The 21081-nt window shown below is 45.6% G+C and overlaps 1 protein-coding gene across 1 annotated transcript in view; it reads left to right on the top strand.

Moving 5' to 3' along the window:
• LOC138985581 (CUB and sushi domain-containing protein 2-like) overlaps positions 1 to 21081 on the top strand; it is a 335213-nt gene that overhangs the window by 94989 nt on the left and 219143 nt on the right. The window contains exon 4 of the mRNA XM_070362513.1: positions 20699 to 20811. Within this exon, the coding sequence (XP_070218614.1) occupies positions 20699 to 20811 (113 nt within the window). The remainder of the gene's footprint in view (positions 1 to 20698; positions 20812 to 21081) is intronic.

Below are 21081 nucleotides of genomic sequence, written 5' to 3' on the forward strand. Positions count from 1 at the left end.
TTCTTGTTTAAAAATAGCTTTCTTCCTTTCAATCCCTCTTCTTGAGAGAGCCGTCTAGGCTCAGTGTCTCCTCTTCCTTGCTAGTAATGGCTTCCCCACTGTAACCCAGTTTCAGTTTGACCACTCCACCATACTGCTCTGGGAAAAGCCACCACAGCACTGTTTGCCAATCCTTTGACAACTCTGACCCTCCCTCACCAGACCTGTCAAAAGTGTTTGCTGCCATTCACCTCATTGTCCTGAGTCACTTACTTTTTCTAGCTTGTCTGACACCAGCAACTCCTCACCTGTTTGTTCCATTTTGTACGTGTTCACTGAGCATCTGCTGTGTGCTGGTGGGCCCTGAACACATAAAGTCAACCAAGATGGACAAAGTCCTACTCCAACTTACATTCAAGCAGAGGAAGTTAGGCAATCAACAAATAAATACATATCAAGAAGCCGTTGAGGCGTATGATAAAATAGAGTGAGTGGCGGATGAAGGATAATGACAAGGTGTGATCACACGGGAGGTGAGGCCGACGGGAGCCTCTCTGGACATGGCACCTCCATCCCTTTCACACGCCAGTCCCTTACATCCTACTGCTGTCCCCAGGTTCCTACAACTTCCTGTGTATCATCTCACTCTCCATAGACCTGGGCAGGATCTTGGGGACTAAGGGATTTCTCTGGATCAATCTTCACTTTGCAAATTGTGGCACCAAAGATGACCAAAAAGATGGCATCCAGGGGGGTAAAACCTAGTTCCAAGTTCAAGCTGCCAGTTGACCGAGTCTAATGCTCTAGATAAGGAGACAGAATTCAGGGTTAAGGACGCAGTTCTGAATCCAGGGCTGTGGAGTGTCATATGAATGGCACCCCTAGGAGTTGTGCCCCAGGGTGGCCCTGGGAAGCAGATAGAGTTAGAGAATCATACAGATACTGGCAGAGCCCCAAACCCCCTGCAAAAAATTCCGGGTGACCAAGCTCACTGCCCCTGTGGCTCCTTCCTCTAGGGTCTCCCCAGGTGAGGACACAGGGAAGGACGTTCTGCTATCAACTACAATCTCCCCTGCTGTTCACTGCCACCATCACCCATCACCTGTGACCTGGTCTTCAGTGCTGTGCTTCATGGGGCACAGCTATGGGCCCTGCTTGCCTTGTTTCCACAGTCCAGCCGGGCCTGGGGACCCAGCCTGAGCAGAGGCCCTGTCACTCCTTTGGCTTGGAAGGGAGTCTGTGCACTGCGTTTCAAAGGCCATGGTTCTGGAGGCTTCTGTGCACCTGGTTACCTGGACCATGGGAAAACAGCAGCTGTGGCCCTGTGGCCTGGGCCTGGCCCTGCCTTCCACCATGTCCAAGGGGCCTTAGTGCCCAGGTCAGTCACAGGGATGGAGAGGGTCTTATCCGTCACCTGCTGGAGGTGGGTGTGCAGCAGCTGGTAATGATGATAGTTGTCCTTCCTGGCACAGGTGCGGCACCCTGGAAGTTCTGTCTCTAATATGGAGATCCCGGCCCTGCAGACCAGGCGCCAGGCGCAGAGCCGGCTCTGGTGGCCAACAGGAAGAGCACGGTGGTGCAGGAGCAGGTCAGGCGGGCCACCCATTCTCTCAGTGCAACCTCCCTGCCCTCTTGCAGATATTTTCAGCATCTCAACACACCCAGAGCTCACAAAGACCCTGCCTGCTTTCTTCCCAAGCTGGCCTCAGCATCCACCAGAGGCTAGGCAGGCACAAGTCCCCAGAATGGAGAATCTCCAGGGAGAGACACTTGGGCTGGTCACTTATATTTGAATAGCCATTGTTTGCATCTCCCTGGTGTGCAAGGAACAGGAAATGCATAGAACTTGCAGATAATGCCTATTCTCAGATGGTGCTATCTCAGGCACTAGGTAGATCTCAGTTGCTCCATGGAGCCCCTTGAGGCCATTCAGACTTGGAGGGCAGCAGCCTTGATGGAAAGAGAATGGCTCCCCTTCCCAAAGAGAAGATGTCCCTGGCCCAATTTGGAGGAGGTGGCTACAGAGGCAGAAGTCTTCTGGAACACAATGGCCCCTCTTCCTCAAAGTCCCCTTCCCTATATCCATCCCACCATGCCCTCCTGACCCACCTCCTGAAGTTGGATGTTTCAACCTCTGCCATGGAGGATCAGGCTGGGTCAGGGTTTTCCAGAATCCCATAGAAGCAAATAAAGTCTGTGCCTGAGCAGCCTCTAGAAAAACCCCCTCTCTTGGGGAGACTGGTAATTAAGCAGTCATGGCAAAGATGTGAAGGAGGAACAGCTGGTTGTCTCTGTTTGTTCTGGCACTGGTTGGAGAACAATTTCATAAATTACTCATGAAGTTGGGTGTTATCTTTTCCTCCGCTCATGCCATCCTCTTTGCTTCCAATGACCTTCCTGTCCTCTCACTACCATCCATGTCCTTTGCATGATTGGCTAATAATTTATCTTTTCCATCAGCTCAGGCTGGTGGTGTCAAAATCCCCTGGCACATCTCTATTGCTGCACTTACTGTGTTGCATTATCATCGTGTCTTCGGCAACAATAAACTTAGTTATTAACTCCTATTGAGTACATGGCGCTGTTCTCTAATGCTGGGTATAGTCCAGGGAATCCAATGAATAAAAATCCCTGCCATCATGGAATTCACATGCTGTTGTGGAAAGATGGATTTAATAAACAAGGATTCATCAAATATGTGTCAGATGGTGATTTGTGTTGTGCAGAGAAAATACAGCACAGACATCAGAAACCAGGAAGTGGTGGTGGGGAGGGTTGCAATTTTAAATGGCTTGTTCATTGCAAACCTCAGTGTAAAAGTGAACAAAAACTTGAAAAAGATGAGGAAACCAGCCTTGCACATGTTGGGGGAAGAGATGGGATAGCTGGAGAAAGTTACAGGAGCAACATGTGCAAAGGCCCTGAGAAACTTTGCCAGAGTGTGTTCGAGAAACAGTAAGGACCCATTAGGCCAGAGAGGCTGAGCAGAGGGAGACGAGTTGGAGATAAAGAGAGAAGTAATGGGGTGGGAGTGGGGAGTGGTAGCAGAGGACTGCCCAGGGCTTGTAGGTTGTTGTGAGACTAGGACACTTTTAGAATTCTAAGCAGAGAAGGGACACGGTTGGATTTAATCATGCTGGCTGCTCTGTTGAGAATAATCTGTAGGAGGACAAGGGGGAAATGGGGAGACCAGTTAGGAGGTTCTTGCAATAATGGGGCAAGAGGCATATGTGCCCATCCATACACAGGATGGATGACTGTAATGAAGGTGATGAGCGTGGCTGAACTTGCAGATAAATTAATGTGAATGCTTGAGGGCCAGGTCCAGGTCTTATAAATATCTATCCTCAGAACCAAGCATAGTACATGATATGTAATAGGGCACACAGTGAATGTTTGTTAAATGAATGATTGAGGAGAAATACTTTTTCAGTGTTAATGGTGGGAATAAGTCAAACTCTGGTCTCTCTCTTGAACTTATACAATCATGATCTCAGGTAATATCCACCTAGATTTCCTAAGCTAATGTTGTAAAGAAGGCCATTCGTTGGTGTGCTAGACTGAGAAGTGTGGGGCGCCAACTCTATTTTTCTTGCTGCAGGACTTCTCAGAGCCTTTATTACAGTAATGCTCAGAATCCCAACACTTCTTAGTTTGAGGAGCCATTAAATGCTTCAGTAATTTTTCCACTGTGCTCCATGGCTAGAAGAAATACCTATCAGCTCCACCTGTTAAGTAGCAAGGTCTGACTAGCTGAATAAGTACTTACACCCTAACGACTCTGTAGCTCTTTGAAAAATAATCAGTATAAATTGAAAGAAAAAAATTATACTTTTATTTCATCCTTAAAAAACTGCAAGTAATTAATGGACTGTGTGTACTTCTTGGTCTCTACAGAACTTCTCAATTGGACACCATCAGGACTCCTCTGGTGGTCCAGTGGTTAAGACTGTATGCTCCCACTGCAGGGGACCCAGGTTCAATCCCTGGTCAGGGAACTAGATCCCACGTGCTACAACTAAGACCTGGTGCAGCCAAATGAATTAAGAAAAAAGAGACTGGACACTAGCTCACCCTATTCCATACTGTTTGTCACACGGTACCTACTTTCTATCACAGCAACCATCAAACACCCATCTGCAAAAAAATGATATCATTTAATTGAATGTAGCTTCATGTTGAAACTGTAACTACTTTCAGCTAATCCTTTGTGTGTCCAACAGATACTGAGGATCACAGTGTCCCTGGAAAATTTAAAATATCCCTCAGTGTGCCTGTAAATCCCCTGCAGCACCCCAGGGTACCTTGGCACACTATGGTGCTGCTTTGAGTGTAGCATTTCCCAAAATTATTTGCACATGTCTCAGGCAAACCTCGGAGAAGGTGATGGCACCCCACTCCAGTACTCTTGCCTGGAAAAATCCCATGGACGGAGGAGCCTGGTGAGCGGCAGTCCATGGGGTCACGAAGAGTTGGACACAACTGAGCGACTTCACTTTGACTTTTCACTTTCATGCATTGGAGAAGGAAATGGCAACCCACTCCAGTGTCCTTGCCTGGAGAACCCCAGGGACGGGGAGCCTGGTGGGCTGCCGTCTATGGGGTCGCACAGAGTCGGACACGACTGAAGCATCTTAACAGCAGACAAACCTATTAATATAACACAGGATAGTATTCCATGGATTGTACTGGGGAACTGTTGGGAGAGAGCTGGAAGAGAATACCCAGAATTCCCTGCTGCAGAACCAGAAGCTACAATCCTATGGGAAATGCTCCTGGGTGTTGACCGAGTATTTGTACTGAGAGGATTTGCATTTCCAATATAGCGTGCTGCTAGCCTAATTTTAGACCTCAGCAGGAGGGCCTGTTAAGACTCCAGACCTTGCTTCTACAGCCTGCATGCCTCCTAGAAAGTATATATGAAGATGTAGAAGCCTAGCATTGTTCCCACCCAACCATGTACTTAAGACAGATATTCTGGCCTCCAAAAATAAATGGACATGGGCAGCTGAAAACAGAGGTTTGTACAGCCAGTGGATGTTCTCTGGAGAGACTGAAACACTTGAGAGAAGAGCCTTTGGACTCAAGCTAGGCTTTTCCAACAGCTATCTGACGACTGCTGGGTCACTCCCAGAAATGGGAGTTTATTACAAAGATCCCCAGATCTTGGCAGCACAAGAACCATCTCTACAGAATTTTGGTTACTGTGGGTGTCAGGACTTCTGAGACCAGGAGAGTCAGTGCTCTTATATCCAGTGTAGCAGCAACATGATCTCTATGACCTGCTGCCCTGGGCATTTCATATCCCAGAAGGCTTCATGGAATCCCAACCTACAGGATACTCAGAAAAAAATGTGTGTTTGTATATACATATACATACACATACACATGTATGTGGGCTTCCCAGGTAGCACTAGTGGTAAAGAACCTGCCAGCCGATGCAGGAGACATAAGAGACACAGGTTTGATTCCTGGGTCGAGAAGATGCCCTGGAGGAGGGCACAGCAACCCACTTCAGTATTCTTGCCTGGAGAATCCCATGGACAGAGGAGCCTGGAGGGCTACAGACCATAGGGTCCACAAAGAGTTGGAAATGACTGAAGCAACTTAGCACACACATATACTTAAAAGCAGAGAAGGCCCAATTTTTCCAAGTTTGCTAGTTTTAGGAGCTCTTGATGAAATGCAAATAGAAGGTATCAGTGAGAACATGTTTCAGTAGGGGTGTCTGTGTGTGTCTGTGTATTAAGTGTGATTATGACTAATGTCCATCAATTACCTGAAAATTACTGGATGATGCCTGTAATGATAGTTCTGTTTTTAGCTTAATGGTTTATGTATCTAACTAGTGGCTGCTGTCTGGAGTAGGGCTGCTGGCAAATCAAAACACTGTTTGCCAAGCCTGTCAGTGTGACAAATGTTGCTTACATTTACTCTTTTATTCCCAAGGTCAATTGCCATGTCTTTTTTAAAATATCATTGTTTGATGTGCTAAGTGCCTTAAATGAGAGCCACTTAATAAAGGCCCAATTTGCTACTTTACTGTTTATTCCCCAATAATTCTATATTAGTTGGGCTCTTTAAGATTGCAAGGAAGAGACGTGCATGGATCACCCGCACAATTACTGAGCCCATGTGGCACAACTAGAGAGCCCATGCGTGGCATCGGAAAGATTCCACATGATGCAAATATGATCCTGCATGCTGCAACTAAGACCCGATGTAGCTAAATTAATTTTAAAAAGAATTCAAATTAATTCTTTAAGAAAAAACAATGAAAGGGTTTATGATCGAATGTATTGGGCAACTGTTCTATAATCTGTTCCTGCCTTGGAAGTTAGCTATTAGCTTATTAAAAGCCCCCATAAACCTTTTTTTTTTCTATTTTCTGAAAAATTCTTGCTTCACTTTGTTTAATCCTGCATTTCCCATTTCTATTTAACCACTGAACACCTGGAATATCCTTTGGAGAATAATCTAGTTTTTGTACTTTGCAGGAGAATTGGGTTGTGTTCATTCAGCACTCCCTGTGTTGGGCGTCCCTAAGACCACTTCTTTTAGCTTAGGTTCAATGTTTGACTAGGACGGCTCAGAGGACTCAGCATATAGTCACACTCCTGCCTATGATTTATTATAGTGAAAGGATGCAGAGCAAAACAGCAAAGGAAAACTGTTCATGGGATGAAGGTTGGGGGGAGAAACCAGGCACAATCTTCCAAGGGTCCTCTCCCAGTGGAAACACACAGACTGAAGCTCAGTTGGAGACTCAGTGCCCAGAGTTTTTACTGGGGGCAGATTGCATGGGCACCCTCTGCCTGGCATGTGTCGAAGTTCCAGATTCAGAGGGAAAACAGGTGTTCAGTAGAAACCACTGTGTTTGTACAGAAAGTTTAGGACACTTTTATCAGTTCTGAGAAAGATGGGGACCCTCCTGAAATCCATGTTCCCAGACCCCAGCCAAGGGCCAACCTTGTAGATTGGCCTTTCACAGGACAACAGTCAAGGCTTTTCTGTCTACTCTCTGATGGTTATTCATTCATTCATTCTTTACATATTTGTCTTAATCACCTCAGGTTGCTAGAACAAAAACTCCTTAGACTGGGTGGCTTATAAACAACAGAGATTTATTTCCCATGCTTGGGTGCTGCCAGCACAACAAAGATCTGATATTGCAGACCCTCCAATGAGGAACCCTCTTCTGGGTTACAGACTTCCACCTTCTCATCATATCCTCACGTGGTGGATGGAGAGAAGAGAGAGGAGGCAAGCTTTCTTGTGACTCCCGTAAGGGCACTAATTCCATTCAAGAGGAGTCCACCCTCCCAACCTCTTTGATTCCTAATTACCTCCCAAAGGCCCCACGAACTGATATCATCATGTTACCTACAGGTGGTTAGGTTTCAACATATGAATTTGGGAGGGGCATAGTTCACCTTATTTGTGCTAGTAATGCAGAGAAGTTAGGAAGGCATTTCCTATCAAGAAGGAAAGACAGATACATCTTAAGTAACTCAATAAGAAAATCAATTCATTATGATTGGAATGCATATTATAAAGAAGTACTCTGTTCTTGGAGAACATTTATCAGAGGTTCCAAAACTCTTTCCTAGAGAAACTAACATTCAAACAGAGACCCCAGCAGTTAGTGGTAGATGGATAGGTCAGGTGGTGGACCTGAGTGGCTCAGGGGGAGAGCAGTGTCACAGCCCTAAGGGCAGTGCATGCAAAGGCCCTGGGGCACATTTAAGGGAAGTGTAACGGCCCGTGTGGATGCAGACAGAGTACTACAAAGGCAAAGCCTTGAGCTCCATCACCCAAGGATGGTCTGTCTCTCTCACTCTCAGTCATCATGCCCTGGGAGCTAACCAGATCTCTGGTTTCACTCGAGGTTTAGAGGTCCAGACACAGCAATACGCATCAGGGGCAACTCCTTGTATTGTCCCCTATCCTCAGAAGGCCACCGTGTGCTTGGAAGACATTTGCACAAATCCTTACTCTTCATCTCTCCCATCCTCCTGTTTCTCTTGTCATTCAGTCGCTAAGTCATTTCCCAATTCTTTGTGACCCCATGGTCTGCAGCACGCCAGGCTTCCCTGACCTTCACTATCTCCCAGAGTTTGCTCAGACTCATGTCCATTGAGCTGATGATGCCCTCCCACCATCTCATCCTCTGTTGCCCCCTTCTCTTCCTGTCCTCAATATTTCCCAGCATCAGGGTCTTTTTCAGTGAGTCAGCTCTTCGCATCAGGTGGCCAAAATATTGGAGCTTCAGCTTCAACATCAGTCCTTCTAATGAGTATTCAAGGTTGATTTCCTTTAGGATTGACCTGTTTCTCTAGACATTGGGGATTGGGATTTACATATATGCCAGTAATGGAGTCACTTCTCTGTAATAATGGATTCCAAGGCTTTAGCCTGGAGTTCGTGAAGATAAGAATTTCATTCTGATCTTCCCCATGGGTCCTCTGACCACTAGAAGCAAAGCCATATCCTGGTGAGCTTGGCCTACGGCTCTGGCCCGCCTCTGACATTCAGCATCTGAGACCCATTGGCACTGAGTAAGTAACTGAGAAATTAAAATTGGATTAACCTTGAGAGGCAGCCCATTTCCTCCCCAAGCATACGTGGTTGCCCATGTTCTTCTGTTTGTGGACCAAGTCGCCCCCACCCCCGAGCCTCTGTCCTGGTGGTTCTGGTTCTGGTTCTGGTTCTGGCTCATCGTTTCATGAGGACGTGATGTGTCAGGCATGGCCTTTCCAGGATTTGAAGACTATTCTCATTCTGACCAGTTCTCTTTCACTTTTCATGCGCATTTCCTTCAACTGTTCCTCACCTGACAGGGTTCCCTTTCTGGTCTTATTCCAACCTTTGCATTTCAGGGCCCAGAGGCTCTAGCCTAAGTAGTTGGTAGTCAGTTAGCTAAGAGCCTTCTCAAACACAGGTACCACCTTCTGGAGTTAGAAGATTATCATTTATTTTTACAGAAAGGAGTATGCAAATGCTTCCCTTGGGTGAAACAAGTGTCACATCATTGCATTAAAAAAAAAAAATTGACCTAGAGTCCCCACTCAGGAAGGTGAAAAGTTCCATTTAAGCCATGTTGGGGTTACCACAAAGTCATGCACAGATCCCAGTATTCCACAAGGGCCCCCTGGTCTTCAGACCGTACTGGCCACTGCTGATCTGCTCAGAGCTTCTTGCAGGTGGACAGCACCCCTCAGCTGAATCCGTGCTGACCTGCATAGGGGAGTACCAGCCCTTTGGTGGGCAGTCCAGCCTTGCTCGGTACCCCATGGAGCCATTCCCTTCTCAGGATCTACCCCCTCCTCAGCTGCCACAGAGTGCAGAGGGTGTGGGTCCAAGCGGGGGTCTCACCTCCCACCGGGCTCACTGCTTCCTCTCCACCCTCCCCGTACTTTCCTTTGTCCCCTCTTACTGACAGCCCCTTTAAAAGCCTCCCTGCTTCCTGAAGATGTTCAGAATAGGCTGGTTTCTCCTTGTGTCTCACTCCAGTTTGTGGATATGTAGGGAGGTCACCAAAGTCAGTAAGTGTTTCTTAACTATGTCCTATCATCTCCCAGTCCTGCTGTCTGTCCTGGCAGTGGCAGGATGAGCTATGACACCATGTGGTTCCCCTGGAAGTGACAGATAACCCTCCGTTCACTCATTCAAAAATAAATATGCAGGGGATTGGACATGGATGGGCAAAGCAAACATAGCCACTGTCTTCTTGGAGATCTGAACAGAATAATCACACACAAAAAAATAAAAAACATCTGCCTTGATAAAATCTACTTAGAAACTGCTTTTTAATGACAGCACCGTGCTGGGTGCTGTGCATGCGCTCAGTGGTATCTGACTCTTTGCGACCCCGTGGACTGTAGCCCACCAGCCCCTCTCTCCATGGAATTTTCCAGGCAGGAATACTGGAATGGGTTGCCATTTCGTAATCCAGGGGATCTTCCTGACCCACGGATCCAACCCATGTCTCTTGCATCTCCTGCAATGGCAGGTGGATTCTTTACCAATTACGCCACCTGGGAAATCCTGGAACTGTGATGAATGCTAGCAAAGAAAATAAAAAAGGTAATAGTCAGCATGGGCCATGTATGGCTATGTGTATTAATCACACAAATAATACAAATATTTTTTATATTTTTGATGCTTTGACATCTTGGGGCTTTGTTGACCCAAGAGAGGTGGCCCCTCTTGGGGTTAGCTAATTCTAAGATGTAGAGAACTATTCTTCTGGGAGTGAGCCTTTTATATGCAAATCAACCAATCCAGAGCCCACCCACATGCTCTACTAGGCTCTCATCCGTTAAGCCACCATGTTAAGTCACCATCCTGTGTGCTAATCACCCCAGAGTCACGTGTCAGACAACTAAGAGCAGCCACCCACTCGCCCTGCCTCACCCATTCCTTCCCCCATGAAAACCTTGATAAAAGCCCTTGCTCACGATTTGCTCCTGTCCCTTCTACATCCCCACCCACCCTGGCACTTCCTGGTATGGCCCTATGTTGCAAAAGGCATGCTTCCTCCCCCAACTTTGGGAACTGTAACAAACTAACTTTCCAGTGACAATTGCCTCCTCATTTGTTCAGTTCAGTTCAGTTCAGTCGCTCAGTCGTGTCCGATTCTTCCCGACCCCATGAATTGCAGCACGCCAGGCCTCCCTGTCCTCAACATCTCCCGGAGTTCACCTAGACTCACATCCATCGTGTCAGTGATGCCATCCAGCCATCTCATCCTCTCTTGTCCCCTTCTCCTCCTGCCCCCAATCCCTCCCAGCATCAGAGTCTTTTCCAGTGAGTCAACTCTTCGAATGAGGTGGCCAAAGTACTGGAGTTTCAGCTTTAGCATCATTCCTTCCAAAGAAATCCCAGGGCTGATCTCCTTCAGAATGGACTGGTTGGATCTCCTTGCAGTCCAAGGGACTCTCAAGAGTCTTCTCCAACACCACAGTTTTGCCCTCACCATATCTGAAGAGTAATAAAACTCTACATTTTGAAACACTGAGGGTAACAAACAACCCTGAAATCTCAAAGGCTTAACTCACTAAAAGTTTCTTTCTTGCTCTTCTATTGGGTTGGCCAAAAAGTTCATTCCTTCCACAAGCTCTTATGGCAAAATTGGAATGAACTTTTTGGCCAACACAATGCACGCAAAAAAAATTTGCAGGGGCTCCCTGCTTGGGGAGTCACTCAGAGACCCTGGCTGACTGGGACCCAAGTTCACTGCAGCAGGGGAAAAAGGAAGGGGAACTTGCCCAAAGGAACCCAGGTTCCTCCAGACTCCTTCCATGAAACAGCACACTCCACTGCTACCCACGCATCTTTGGCGACACCAGTGGGGTTAATCAGACAAATAGGTGGAGGAGGTGTGAGAAAGTGTTCTAAAAAGGAAATAACATGCGCTGCTGCTGCTGCTGCTGCTAAGTCGCTCCAGTCGTGTCGGACTCTGTGGGACCCTATAGACGGCAGCCCACCAGGCTCCCCCGTCCCTGGGATTCTCCAGGCAAGAACACTGGAGTGGGTTGCCATTGCCTTCTCCAATGCAGGAAAGTGAAAAGTGAGAGTGAAGTCGCTCAGTCTTGTCCAACTCTTAGCGACCCCATGGACTGCAGCCTGGCCCTAAAGATGATGGGTTGGCCAATATGATGGGATGGAAGCCAGCAGTGTATCAGGCAGAGAGGTGTGGAAAAGGATCTTATCACTGACATGGGAGTGCAGACTCATGGGATAGTAAATGGGCTTTTCAAGTCTGCTTTATTATTGTTTTCAAGTTCTGAACACGAAATGTACCCTTTATTGCCTGTCCTCTGTGTACAGCTGCCCCTTCCCTTGACCAAAGTAGACTGGAGCCAGGCAGGATATAGGGCAGAGTGGGCAGGGACTGAGTGGTACAGGCCTTGTGGGCCTCCTTATGGAAGTCTTAGTCGTAAAGACAGTTGGAAGCCATTGATGGATTCTGAATTGTGACAGTGAGAAATTTGGGGTCATGGCGTCACCAGTCTCCAAGACTCTGGGTTCCTCTGAGCAGGGAGAAAAAAGCCCAGAGAAGGTTCATGAAGAAGTGGGAAAGACAAGAAGCCTTGATAAAGTGAAACAGGAGTATTAGTTTACATCTATGGCCATGCCACCTGTTTGCAAAAGCTGTTCTCTGCACATTCGATAGTCAACAAGAAGATACTCAATAGCAGTAGGAGCCTGTTGGCCTTCTTGCCATCATTGTACCCCATTTCTCTAATAAGTCTGGATTGGACTATTGAACAATACCTCATTCCTTTCAATATAGTATTTAGACTTGTCAGATAAAAGATGCGCAAGTCTGAAAGTTTTATTTGCTTATTCCGACATGCAACGTGATAACTTTTCCTGACTTACGGGGTCGCCAGCTTGTCTGAAATCGATTCAATGATAAGAAGCGGGTGAGGGAGAAGCAGGCGGTGGGGCAGAAGCATGATGATTCAGGTCTCCAGGTGGGGAGACTTGAGTTCCCACCCCCTCCAGCTTTAGTGCCACTGAGGAACTCTCCATCTTAGAATTTATCTCCCAAGCCTGGGAAAGAGCAGAACAGTGGTAAATATCTGATTAGAGAAAATGCCTAGGAGGTTCAATTCCATATATTGCAAGTGATAAAACTGTAATTGTTTGTTGACAATGTACGTTAGCTCTCCGCAGCTTGTGTCAATATAGTATAAGAAACTAGGGTCTAGGCATCTTTAACGGCAGCTCAAAAACATGGAACGAGCCAGGGGAATAAAATCAACACGTTCTGCTCAGTGGGGAGGATGTCATTTCCAGAGACGACTTCAGGGGAGAAGCCGTGGTGAGATGTGAGACTTCTCCGTGAAGCTGATTGTCGTCGAGGGTCTGGGAAGAGCACCTGAGGCATAATTCTGGTACACGTGATGGGAGGCAAGTTGCAGGTGCTGTGAACTGGGCCCACTTGGAGGCAGAGATAAAGAGGGCCAGCTCTCGAGATGAGGCCTGAGGGTCAGATCCAGACAGAGGTCTGACCTCTTTGGAGATGTTTTGGTGTTTTGATAGCAGGGTCCTTTGGGAGCAGCAGTCTGGCAACATCATTTACAAACATCCGGGGGTGGAGAAGGTGCGTGGGCAAGTTCGTGGGAAGCCAGTGAACGAGAGAGTGGCAGCCTGGGGGGCCAGAGGGCTGTGCTTCTGGTGGTCAGCCTGTTTCCAGCGAGGACCCAGCCAGAGGTGCAGGTGAGTGTGTTTGCTGGTAGTCAGGGGTGGGCAGGGACAGTGTAGGGGTTGGAATGAACAGGAGGTAGCTGAAGGGAGGATCCCAGTGAGGACCAAGTAGCAGGTCAAGGTTTTATTGGCCAACTAAGTAGACTGGCCAATAAAAATATGGTGTGAGCTACATATCTGATTTTTAAAAACTTTTAATTTTGAGGTAATTATAGATTCACAGGAAGTTGCAAAGATGATACAGAGATGTTCCATGGACGCTTCACCCAGGTTCTCCCAATGGGCACATCTAAAGTGGGTACTACAATCTCAAAACTGGGAAGCACATGTTGGTGCAAGGTGTGTGTGTACTTGTGTGTCATGTTATCATGCTCGTCACCACCAGTGCAATCAAGATGCAGAATTGTTGCCACAACGATCTCCCTCGTGCTACTCCTTTATAACCACCCCACTCCCCATCCCTAACCCCTGGCAACCACTCACCCATTTTCCATATCTTTAATGTCATTTCCAAAATGTTATGTTGATATAAGTGGAATCATCTGCTGCATCATCTTTTGAGATAAGCTTTTCTTCTTTCACTAAGCATAATGCCCCAGAGATCCACCCCAGTCATATGCATAAACAGTCCATTTGTTTTTATCAGTGAGTAGCATTCCATGGTTTGATAGCATCACTGATTCAGTGGACATGAACTTGGGCAAACTCTAGGACATAGTGAGGGACAGGGAAGCCTGGCATGCTGCAGTCCCTGGGGTCACAAAGAGTTGGACATGCCTGAGCGACTGAACAACAAGTATTCTATGGCATGGATGTACTGCAGTTGGTTTAATTATTCGCCTATTATAGGACATTTTTGGGCTTCCCTGGTGGCTCAGATGGTAAAGTCTGCCTGCAGTACAGGAGACCTGGTTCAATCCCTGGGTTGGGAAGATTCCCTGGAGAAGGAAATGGCAACCCACTCCAGTATCCTTGCCTGGAAAATCCCATGTATGGAAGAGCCTGGCAGACTACAGTCCATGGGGTTTCAGAGTTGGATACAACTGAATGACCTCACTTTCACTTCATGGGACGTTTTTGGTTGTTTTCTGTTGGGGGCTATTACAAAAACAAACAAGCAAAGCTGCTCTGAATAATCATACGCAGGTTTTCATGTGGACACCAGTTTTCATTTCTCTGGGACAAACGCCCACGGTTGTGATTGCTGAGTTGTATGACTAGTATATGTGTAGTAGTTTTAAAACAGAAATTGTCTATTTTCCAGAATATTAGCATTAGCACCATTTTACATCCTGGCAGCAGTGTACGAAAGACCCAGTTGCTTTGCATCGTTGTTGACCTTTGGTGTTGTCACTGTCCTTATTTTTATCTGTTCTAATGGTGTATAGTAATATCTCATCATGGTCTTGATTTCCCTTTCCCTAATGGCTAATGGGAGAAGGCAGTGGCGCCCCACTGCAGTACTCTTGTCTGGAAAATCCCATGGATGGAGGAGCCTGGTAGGCTGCAGTCCCTGGGGTCGATAGGAGTCAGACATGACTGAGCAACGTCACTTTCACTTTTCACTTTCAGGTGTTGGAGAAGGCAATGGCACCCCACTCCAGTGTTCTTGCCTGGAGAACCCCAGGGACGGGGGAGCCTGGCGGGCTGCTGTGTCTATGGGGTCACACAGAGTCGGACACGACTGAAGCGACTTAGCAATGGCTAATGATGTTGAACATTTTTCACGTGCTTATTTCCCATCCATGTATCCTCTCAGTGAAATGTCTTTTCGTGTCTTTTGCCAATTTTCCAATTGGATTGTTAGATCCTTGCCTAGTTCTCAGTCTTAGGAGAAAAACGTTCAGTCTTTCACCATTAAGTGTGATGTTAGCTATAGGATTTTTGGAAATGCTCTTTATCAAGTCAGAAAGTTTCCTTCTATCCATAGTTTTATGAAAGTTTCTTTTTTTTTTTTTAAATTTTATATTGGAATGACTATGCCAAAGCCTTTGACTGTGTGGATCACCACAAACTGTGGAAAATTCTTAAGAGATGGGAATACTAGACCACCTGACCTGCCTCTTGAGAAATCTAAATGCAGGTCAGGAAGCAACAGTTAGAACTGGACATGAAACGACAGACTGGTTCCAAATAGGAAAAGGAGTACGTCAAAGCTGTATATTGTTACCCTGCTTATTTAACTCTTATGCAGAGTACATTATAAGAAACACTGGGTTGGATGAAGCACAAGCTGGAATCAAGATTGCCGGGAGAAATATCAATAACCTCAGATACGCAGATGATACCACCCTTATGGCAGAAAGCGAAGAACTAAAGAGCCTCTTGATGAAGGTGAAAGAGGAAAGTAAAAAAGTTGGCTTAAAACTCAACATTCAGAAAACGAAGATCATGGCATCTGGTCCCATCACTTCATGGCAGATAGATGGGCAAATAGTGACAGACTTTATATTTTTGGGCTCCAAAATCACTGCAGGTGGTGACTGCAGCCATGAAATTAAAAGACGCTTGGTCCTTGGAAGATAAGTTATGACCAACCTGGACAGCATATTAAAAAGCAGAGATATTACTTTGCCAACAAAGGTCTAGTCAAGACTAGTTTTTCCAGTAGTCATTTATGGATGTGAGAGTTGGACTGTAAAGAAAGCTGAGTGCCAAAGAATTGATGGTTTTAAACTGTGGTGTTGGAGAAGACTCTTGAGAGTCCCTTGGACTGCAAGGAGATCCAACCAGTCCATCCTAAAGGAAATCAGTCCTGAATATTCATTGGAAGGACTGATGTTGAAGCTGAAACTCCAATACTTTGGCCACCTGATGCAAAGAACTGACTCACTGGAAAAGACCCTGATGCTAGGAATGATTAAAAGTGGGAGGAGAAGGGGATGACAGAGGATGAGACGGTTGGATGGCATCACCAACTCAATGGACCAGTTTGAGTAAACTCCGGGAGTTGGTGATGGACAGGGAGGCCTGGTGTGCTGCAGTCCATGGGGTCACAAGGAGTTGGGCATGACTGAGTGACTGAACTGAACTGAACTGAATAATTGATTCGCAGTGTTGTGTTAGTTTCAGGTATACAGGAAGTGATTTAGTTATACATACTTACGTGTCTGAGGGCTTCCCTTATGGCTCAGTGGTAAAGAATCTGTCTGCAATGCAGGAGACCTGGGTTCAATCATTGGGTTGAGAAGATCCTTGGAGAAGGAAATGGCAACTCACTCCAGTATTCTTGTCTATGAAATCCCATGGACAGAGGTGCCTAGTAGACTACAGTCCATGTGATCTCAAAAGTCCGACACCACTTAGTGACTAAACCACCACCACCATTCATGTATCTATCCTTTTTCATATTCTTTTCCCCTATAGGTTATTCAGAGCATTGAGTAGAGTTCTGTGTGCTATACACTAGGTCCTTGTTGATTATCTATTTTACATATAGTAGTGTGTATATGTTAACCCCAACCTCTGAATTTATACCTTCTCCCCTTGGCAACCACATGACTGTACTCTGTGAGTCTGTAAAAGATTTTTTTAAAACTATGGATGAGTGTTGAATTTTGCCAAGTGCTTTCTCTTCATTGTTGATATGATCATGTGATTTTTCTACTTTTGGCCTGTTAATATAGTGAATTGCATTGATTTTCAGAAATTGAACCAGCCTCGTGTCCTTGGAATTAAACCCCACTTGGTTACAGTGTATAATTATTTTGTGTGTTGCTGAATTCTCTTTGCTAATGTTTTGTTAAGGCATTTTGTGTTTATATTCTGTGGGATATTAGTCTTTAGCCTTCTTTATTTGCACTACCTTTGGTTTTGGTATCAGGGTAATATTTGCCTCATAAAATGAGTTTGGAAGTGCTCCTTCTTTCTCTTTTCTGGAAGACATGGTATAGAATTGGTGTAAGTTCTTGATGCATTTGGTAGAGTTCTCTATTGAAACCTTCTGGGTCTGGGTATTTCCTTTGGGGGAATTTTTAAATGACTAATTCAATTTCCTTTATAGCCATAGGGCTATTCAAATGATTTATTTCATGTTGAAAAGCTGTGGTAGTTTGTGCTTTTCAAGGAACTGGTCCATTTCATCCAATTTGTCAAATGTATGTGTGTAATTTGTGGTATTTTCTTATTATCATTTTGATAACTATAGGCTCCATTTCCTCAACATTTGCCAACATGATAGATGAAAAATGAGGCTTTTTGATTGAGTTTTCTTATTTTTTATATTATTTAGGTGGAGCATCTTTCTCTTTCTGTGTATATCCTTTGCTCTTTCCTTCCTTCCCTATTTCTTTTTCATATTGATTTGTTAGTATTCTTTATCGATTATGAATACTAAACCAATTCCTGTTATATATATTATATGCAGTCTTCCAAATTTGCACTTATGTTTTTTTTACAGTTTTTTTTTTTTTGCTTCACATGCATGCTTTGAATTTTCATGTAATTAAATCAATCAGTATTTTCCTTTAAGGCATGTGAGGTTTCATGCTATATCCAGCAGTATTCAATCAATTTCAAGAGATAGAACCCAAATCAAACTAACTTGAACAAAAAAAAAGAAGAAAGAAAGAAAAAGGAAAAAGGAAAAAGAAAAGGAACGAATAAAGAGTGTTGGTTCATGTAGAAGGGGGTCATTCTGCACGGCTGCGTGAAGGGTCTCCACGATGCATCATCAGGACTCTGTTCTTCTTCTCTCTGTTCTGCTTTGTCTACATCTGCATGAGACATAATTTTCTCTACAGCAGATAGTGCCTCTGTAATGACGCAAAGGACTGATGACAGTCTTGAGCTGACAATCTAATGATTTAGAACCCCCAGATAAAGGACACTTGAAGTCTGTATATCACATCCCATGGAAGGACTCAGAACGACTCTGCTTGGGTTAGGTGCCCTCCTCCTTCTTCCCTATGCCTTGAACCACTCCATAAAGATGAAGGATTTGCCGTGATTGGTCATTTGCCCAGTTCTGTGGCTAGTGAGTGGGTAGGGTACCTGTGGGAACCCAATGCACTGACAGCTCTCTCAAAGAATGATGGGTGGGTAGAAGCCAATGGAGTTCTCTAACCATACTCAGAAAGACCTTCCTCAGTAAGCAGATTAAACAATTGTTTTCTTCTAATGTGTATGGCTTCATTATTTGACATATGAATTTTTTGGCCTTTGAGAAAATGGGGGACATAGAGACAGAAAGACAGGGGCAGGGATGGGGAGAGAATATGGGATGATGGAGAGACTCTTTGCTGGGTGTTTGTATACCTGAAAAGAAGATGACCTTGAAACGTATTTGGTCTCCCATTTTAGTTTGATGACTTTGCCTTCTCTTTTCCTTCAATTTATTCTGTGTTAACCTGAATCCTGTAAGATTAGGATGGTGGGAAATACAAGGGATTCACCCTGCATGGGGCTTTTCATGGTGGGTGTTACAAACATCTGATTTAATTTGGTTGAACTCCATACCCATGCCTTTCAGGGGACATCTGGGTGTCCAGATATTATAAAAATGGGAGGAACAGAGCTGAACCAGGGAGCACGACAGATATCCCTTACTACTTGAAAATGGAGGTAAAGCTATGCCTTGAATTCCTCCCTGAGCCCTTCTGGGTGTGCAGGTGAGCCTCAGGCAGAGAATAAAAGACAAATGTGGACAGGAGCCTGGCCACCCCACCCCCACCTTTGTGCACAATCTCATCACCTGTGGGGGCCAACCTGTGTGGATGCCTGGAAGCAGACTTCTTCCCTAAAATATGTCCCCAAATGTTCAGTGAAGGCTTCATTGTTTTATCTTTTTAACGTTAGAAGAATCTTTCAAAGATGACTCTCTTGTGCTGAAAGCATGCTATTTCAGATTCAACAATTCCTTTCATTTCACCTCTCTTTCTTTTTCTTCACTTAACTAGTGGGGAAAAAATTACGCATTTTAATTTTAAAAGCATGTACAATATGATCCCATTTGTATGAAATTATTTCATTGAATATGATCTGAACTACTGATCCTTCCATCTCTTTGTGTGTCAACTGTCAAGAATGATTATTTCTAGATTGCATTGGGTTTTTATTTTTTGCTTTCATCTTTTAAAAATAATAAGCACTTATCATTTCTATAAAAGCAGTAGACCTATTCCTTTTAAAGGATAAAGTCTAGGGTAAGAAGGATCCACATTCTGCTACTTAGAGTTGGATATATTTTCCTCTGTATGTGAATAAATAAATACTGTCTGTTGGTGATCATTCATTGTAAATTTGTGGCAAAGTCTACTCAGAGCCTCAAAGGACCCCAGCCAGAAAGGGAGGAGTTACTGAAAGTTCAGTGTTACTGAAGCAAACTTGCATCTGGTGCCCATGTGTAGTAATACCACTGACACCAGGCTGTGGTTTGTTGTAGGACACCAAGCAAGGAGCCCAGGCTGCTAGTGCGTAAAAAGCCCCAACCCCCCGAAGGCTTTCGACAAAAGGCTTTTAAAGATAGGGTGATGGAGGCAGGTTGTGAGTAAATGATCAGTGAACATTCTTCTGATTGGTTGGTGGTGAGGTCACTGGGACTCAGCATCATCAAGCTTCTGTTTCCAATCAGTCTGGGGATCTATGTGCCGTAGGCTGCATACAGTTAACTTCTTCCACCTGGCGGGTATTTCAGTATCTGCAAAAAGAGCTCGAAGGACATGGCTCAGAATATTATTTTGGAGAAGGAAATGGCAACCCACTCCACTATTCTTGCCTGGAGAATCCCGTGGACAGAGGAGCCTGGTGGGCTGCTGTCCATGGGGTCACACAGAGTTGGACACAACTGAAGCGACTTAGCACGCATGCATATATGCATTGGAGAAGGAATGGCAACCCACTCCACTTCTCTTGCCTGGAAAATCCCATGGATGGAGGAGCCTGGAAGGCTGCAGTCCAAGGGGTCATTGAGGGTCGGACACAACTGAGCGACTTCACTTTCACTTTTCACTTTCATGCATTGGAGAAGGAAATGGCAACCCACTCCAGTGTTCTTGCCTGGAGAATCCCAGGGACGGGGGAGCCTGGTGGGCTGCCGTCTATGGGGTCACATAGAGTCGGACACAACTGAAGCGACTTAGCAGCAGCAGCAGCAGCAGCAGCAGCAGGAGGCTACAGTTTATCTATAGATAAGATGCAGGTGGAGGACATGGGTGGAGGGAGTCTGTTCTAGGAAGGGCACATAGGATCCTGTTTGGGTACATCAGGAGAAGAAACTGGAGGAGGAGAAAGAGAAGAGACATAAATGAGGCAGACCTGCAGATTAGGGGTAGCCCATGGCTTGGGAGAGTAGGCCCATATTTCTGTGACTGGTCTCCATCACTTTTGCTGGGAATTACTTTATCTTGGAACACCTTGCATGTGCCTGGTGTTCAGCTTCTTTCATATCCTTCCCTGTGCCTAAATCAGCATCATGCATCCAGCATGTGCTCAATAAATGCGTACCGGATGTGCAGTTCCCGGGGGATTCATCCTCCCTCCAGCTCACCTCTTTGTCTTTCAGGCTCACAGGCTTTCAGCTGCCAGCCACCATCGTCAGTGCGGCCACCACCCTCTCTCTGCGCCTCATCAGTGACTACGCGGTCAGCGCACAGGGATTCCACGCCAGCTATGAGGGTAGGTGTCTCGGCCTGGCCTGCGGGAGCCTGGGGTGTGAGGTTCGAATAGCCACAGGCAGGGTTGCGCGGTTCTCAGCTGCCGAGAAGGGCTTCTTCAGATTCAAAGCTTGTGCGTGTCCTAAGGAGGCTGCTTGCTAACCAGTAACTCAGTTACTTAAATTGCTCCTGCCGTGTTTCTAGGAAGCTGAGACTTGAAATCAGACCTCAGCTGCAATCGTTTATCTTGAGGGTCTGGTAACATCTGCTCTCTCCCCTTAACTGGGTTTTG

This window comes from Bos mutus, chromosome 3 (assembly GCF_027580195.1).
Source record: "Bos mutus isolate GX-2022 chromosome 3, NWIPB_WYAK_1.1, whole genome shotgun sequence".
In the NCBI taxonomy this organism is placed as follows: Eukaryota; Metazoa; Chordata; class Mammalia; order Artiodactyla; family Bovidae; genus Bos; species Bos mutus.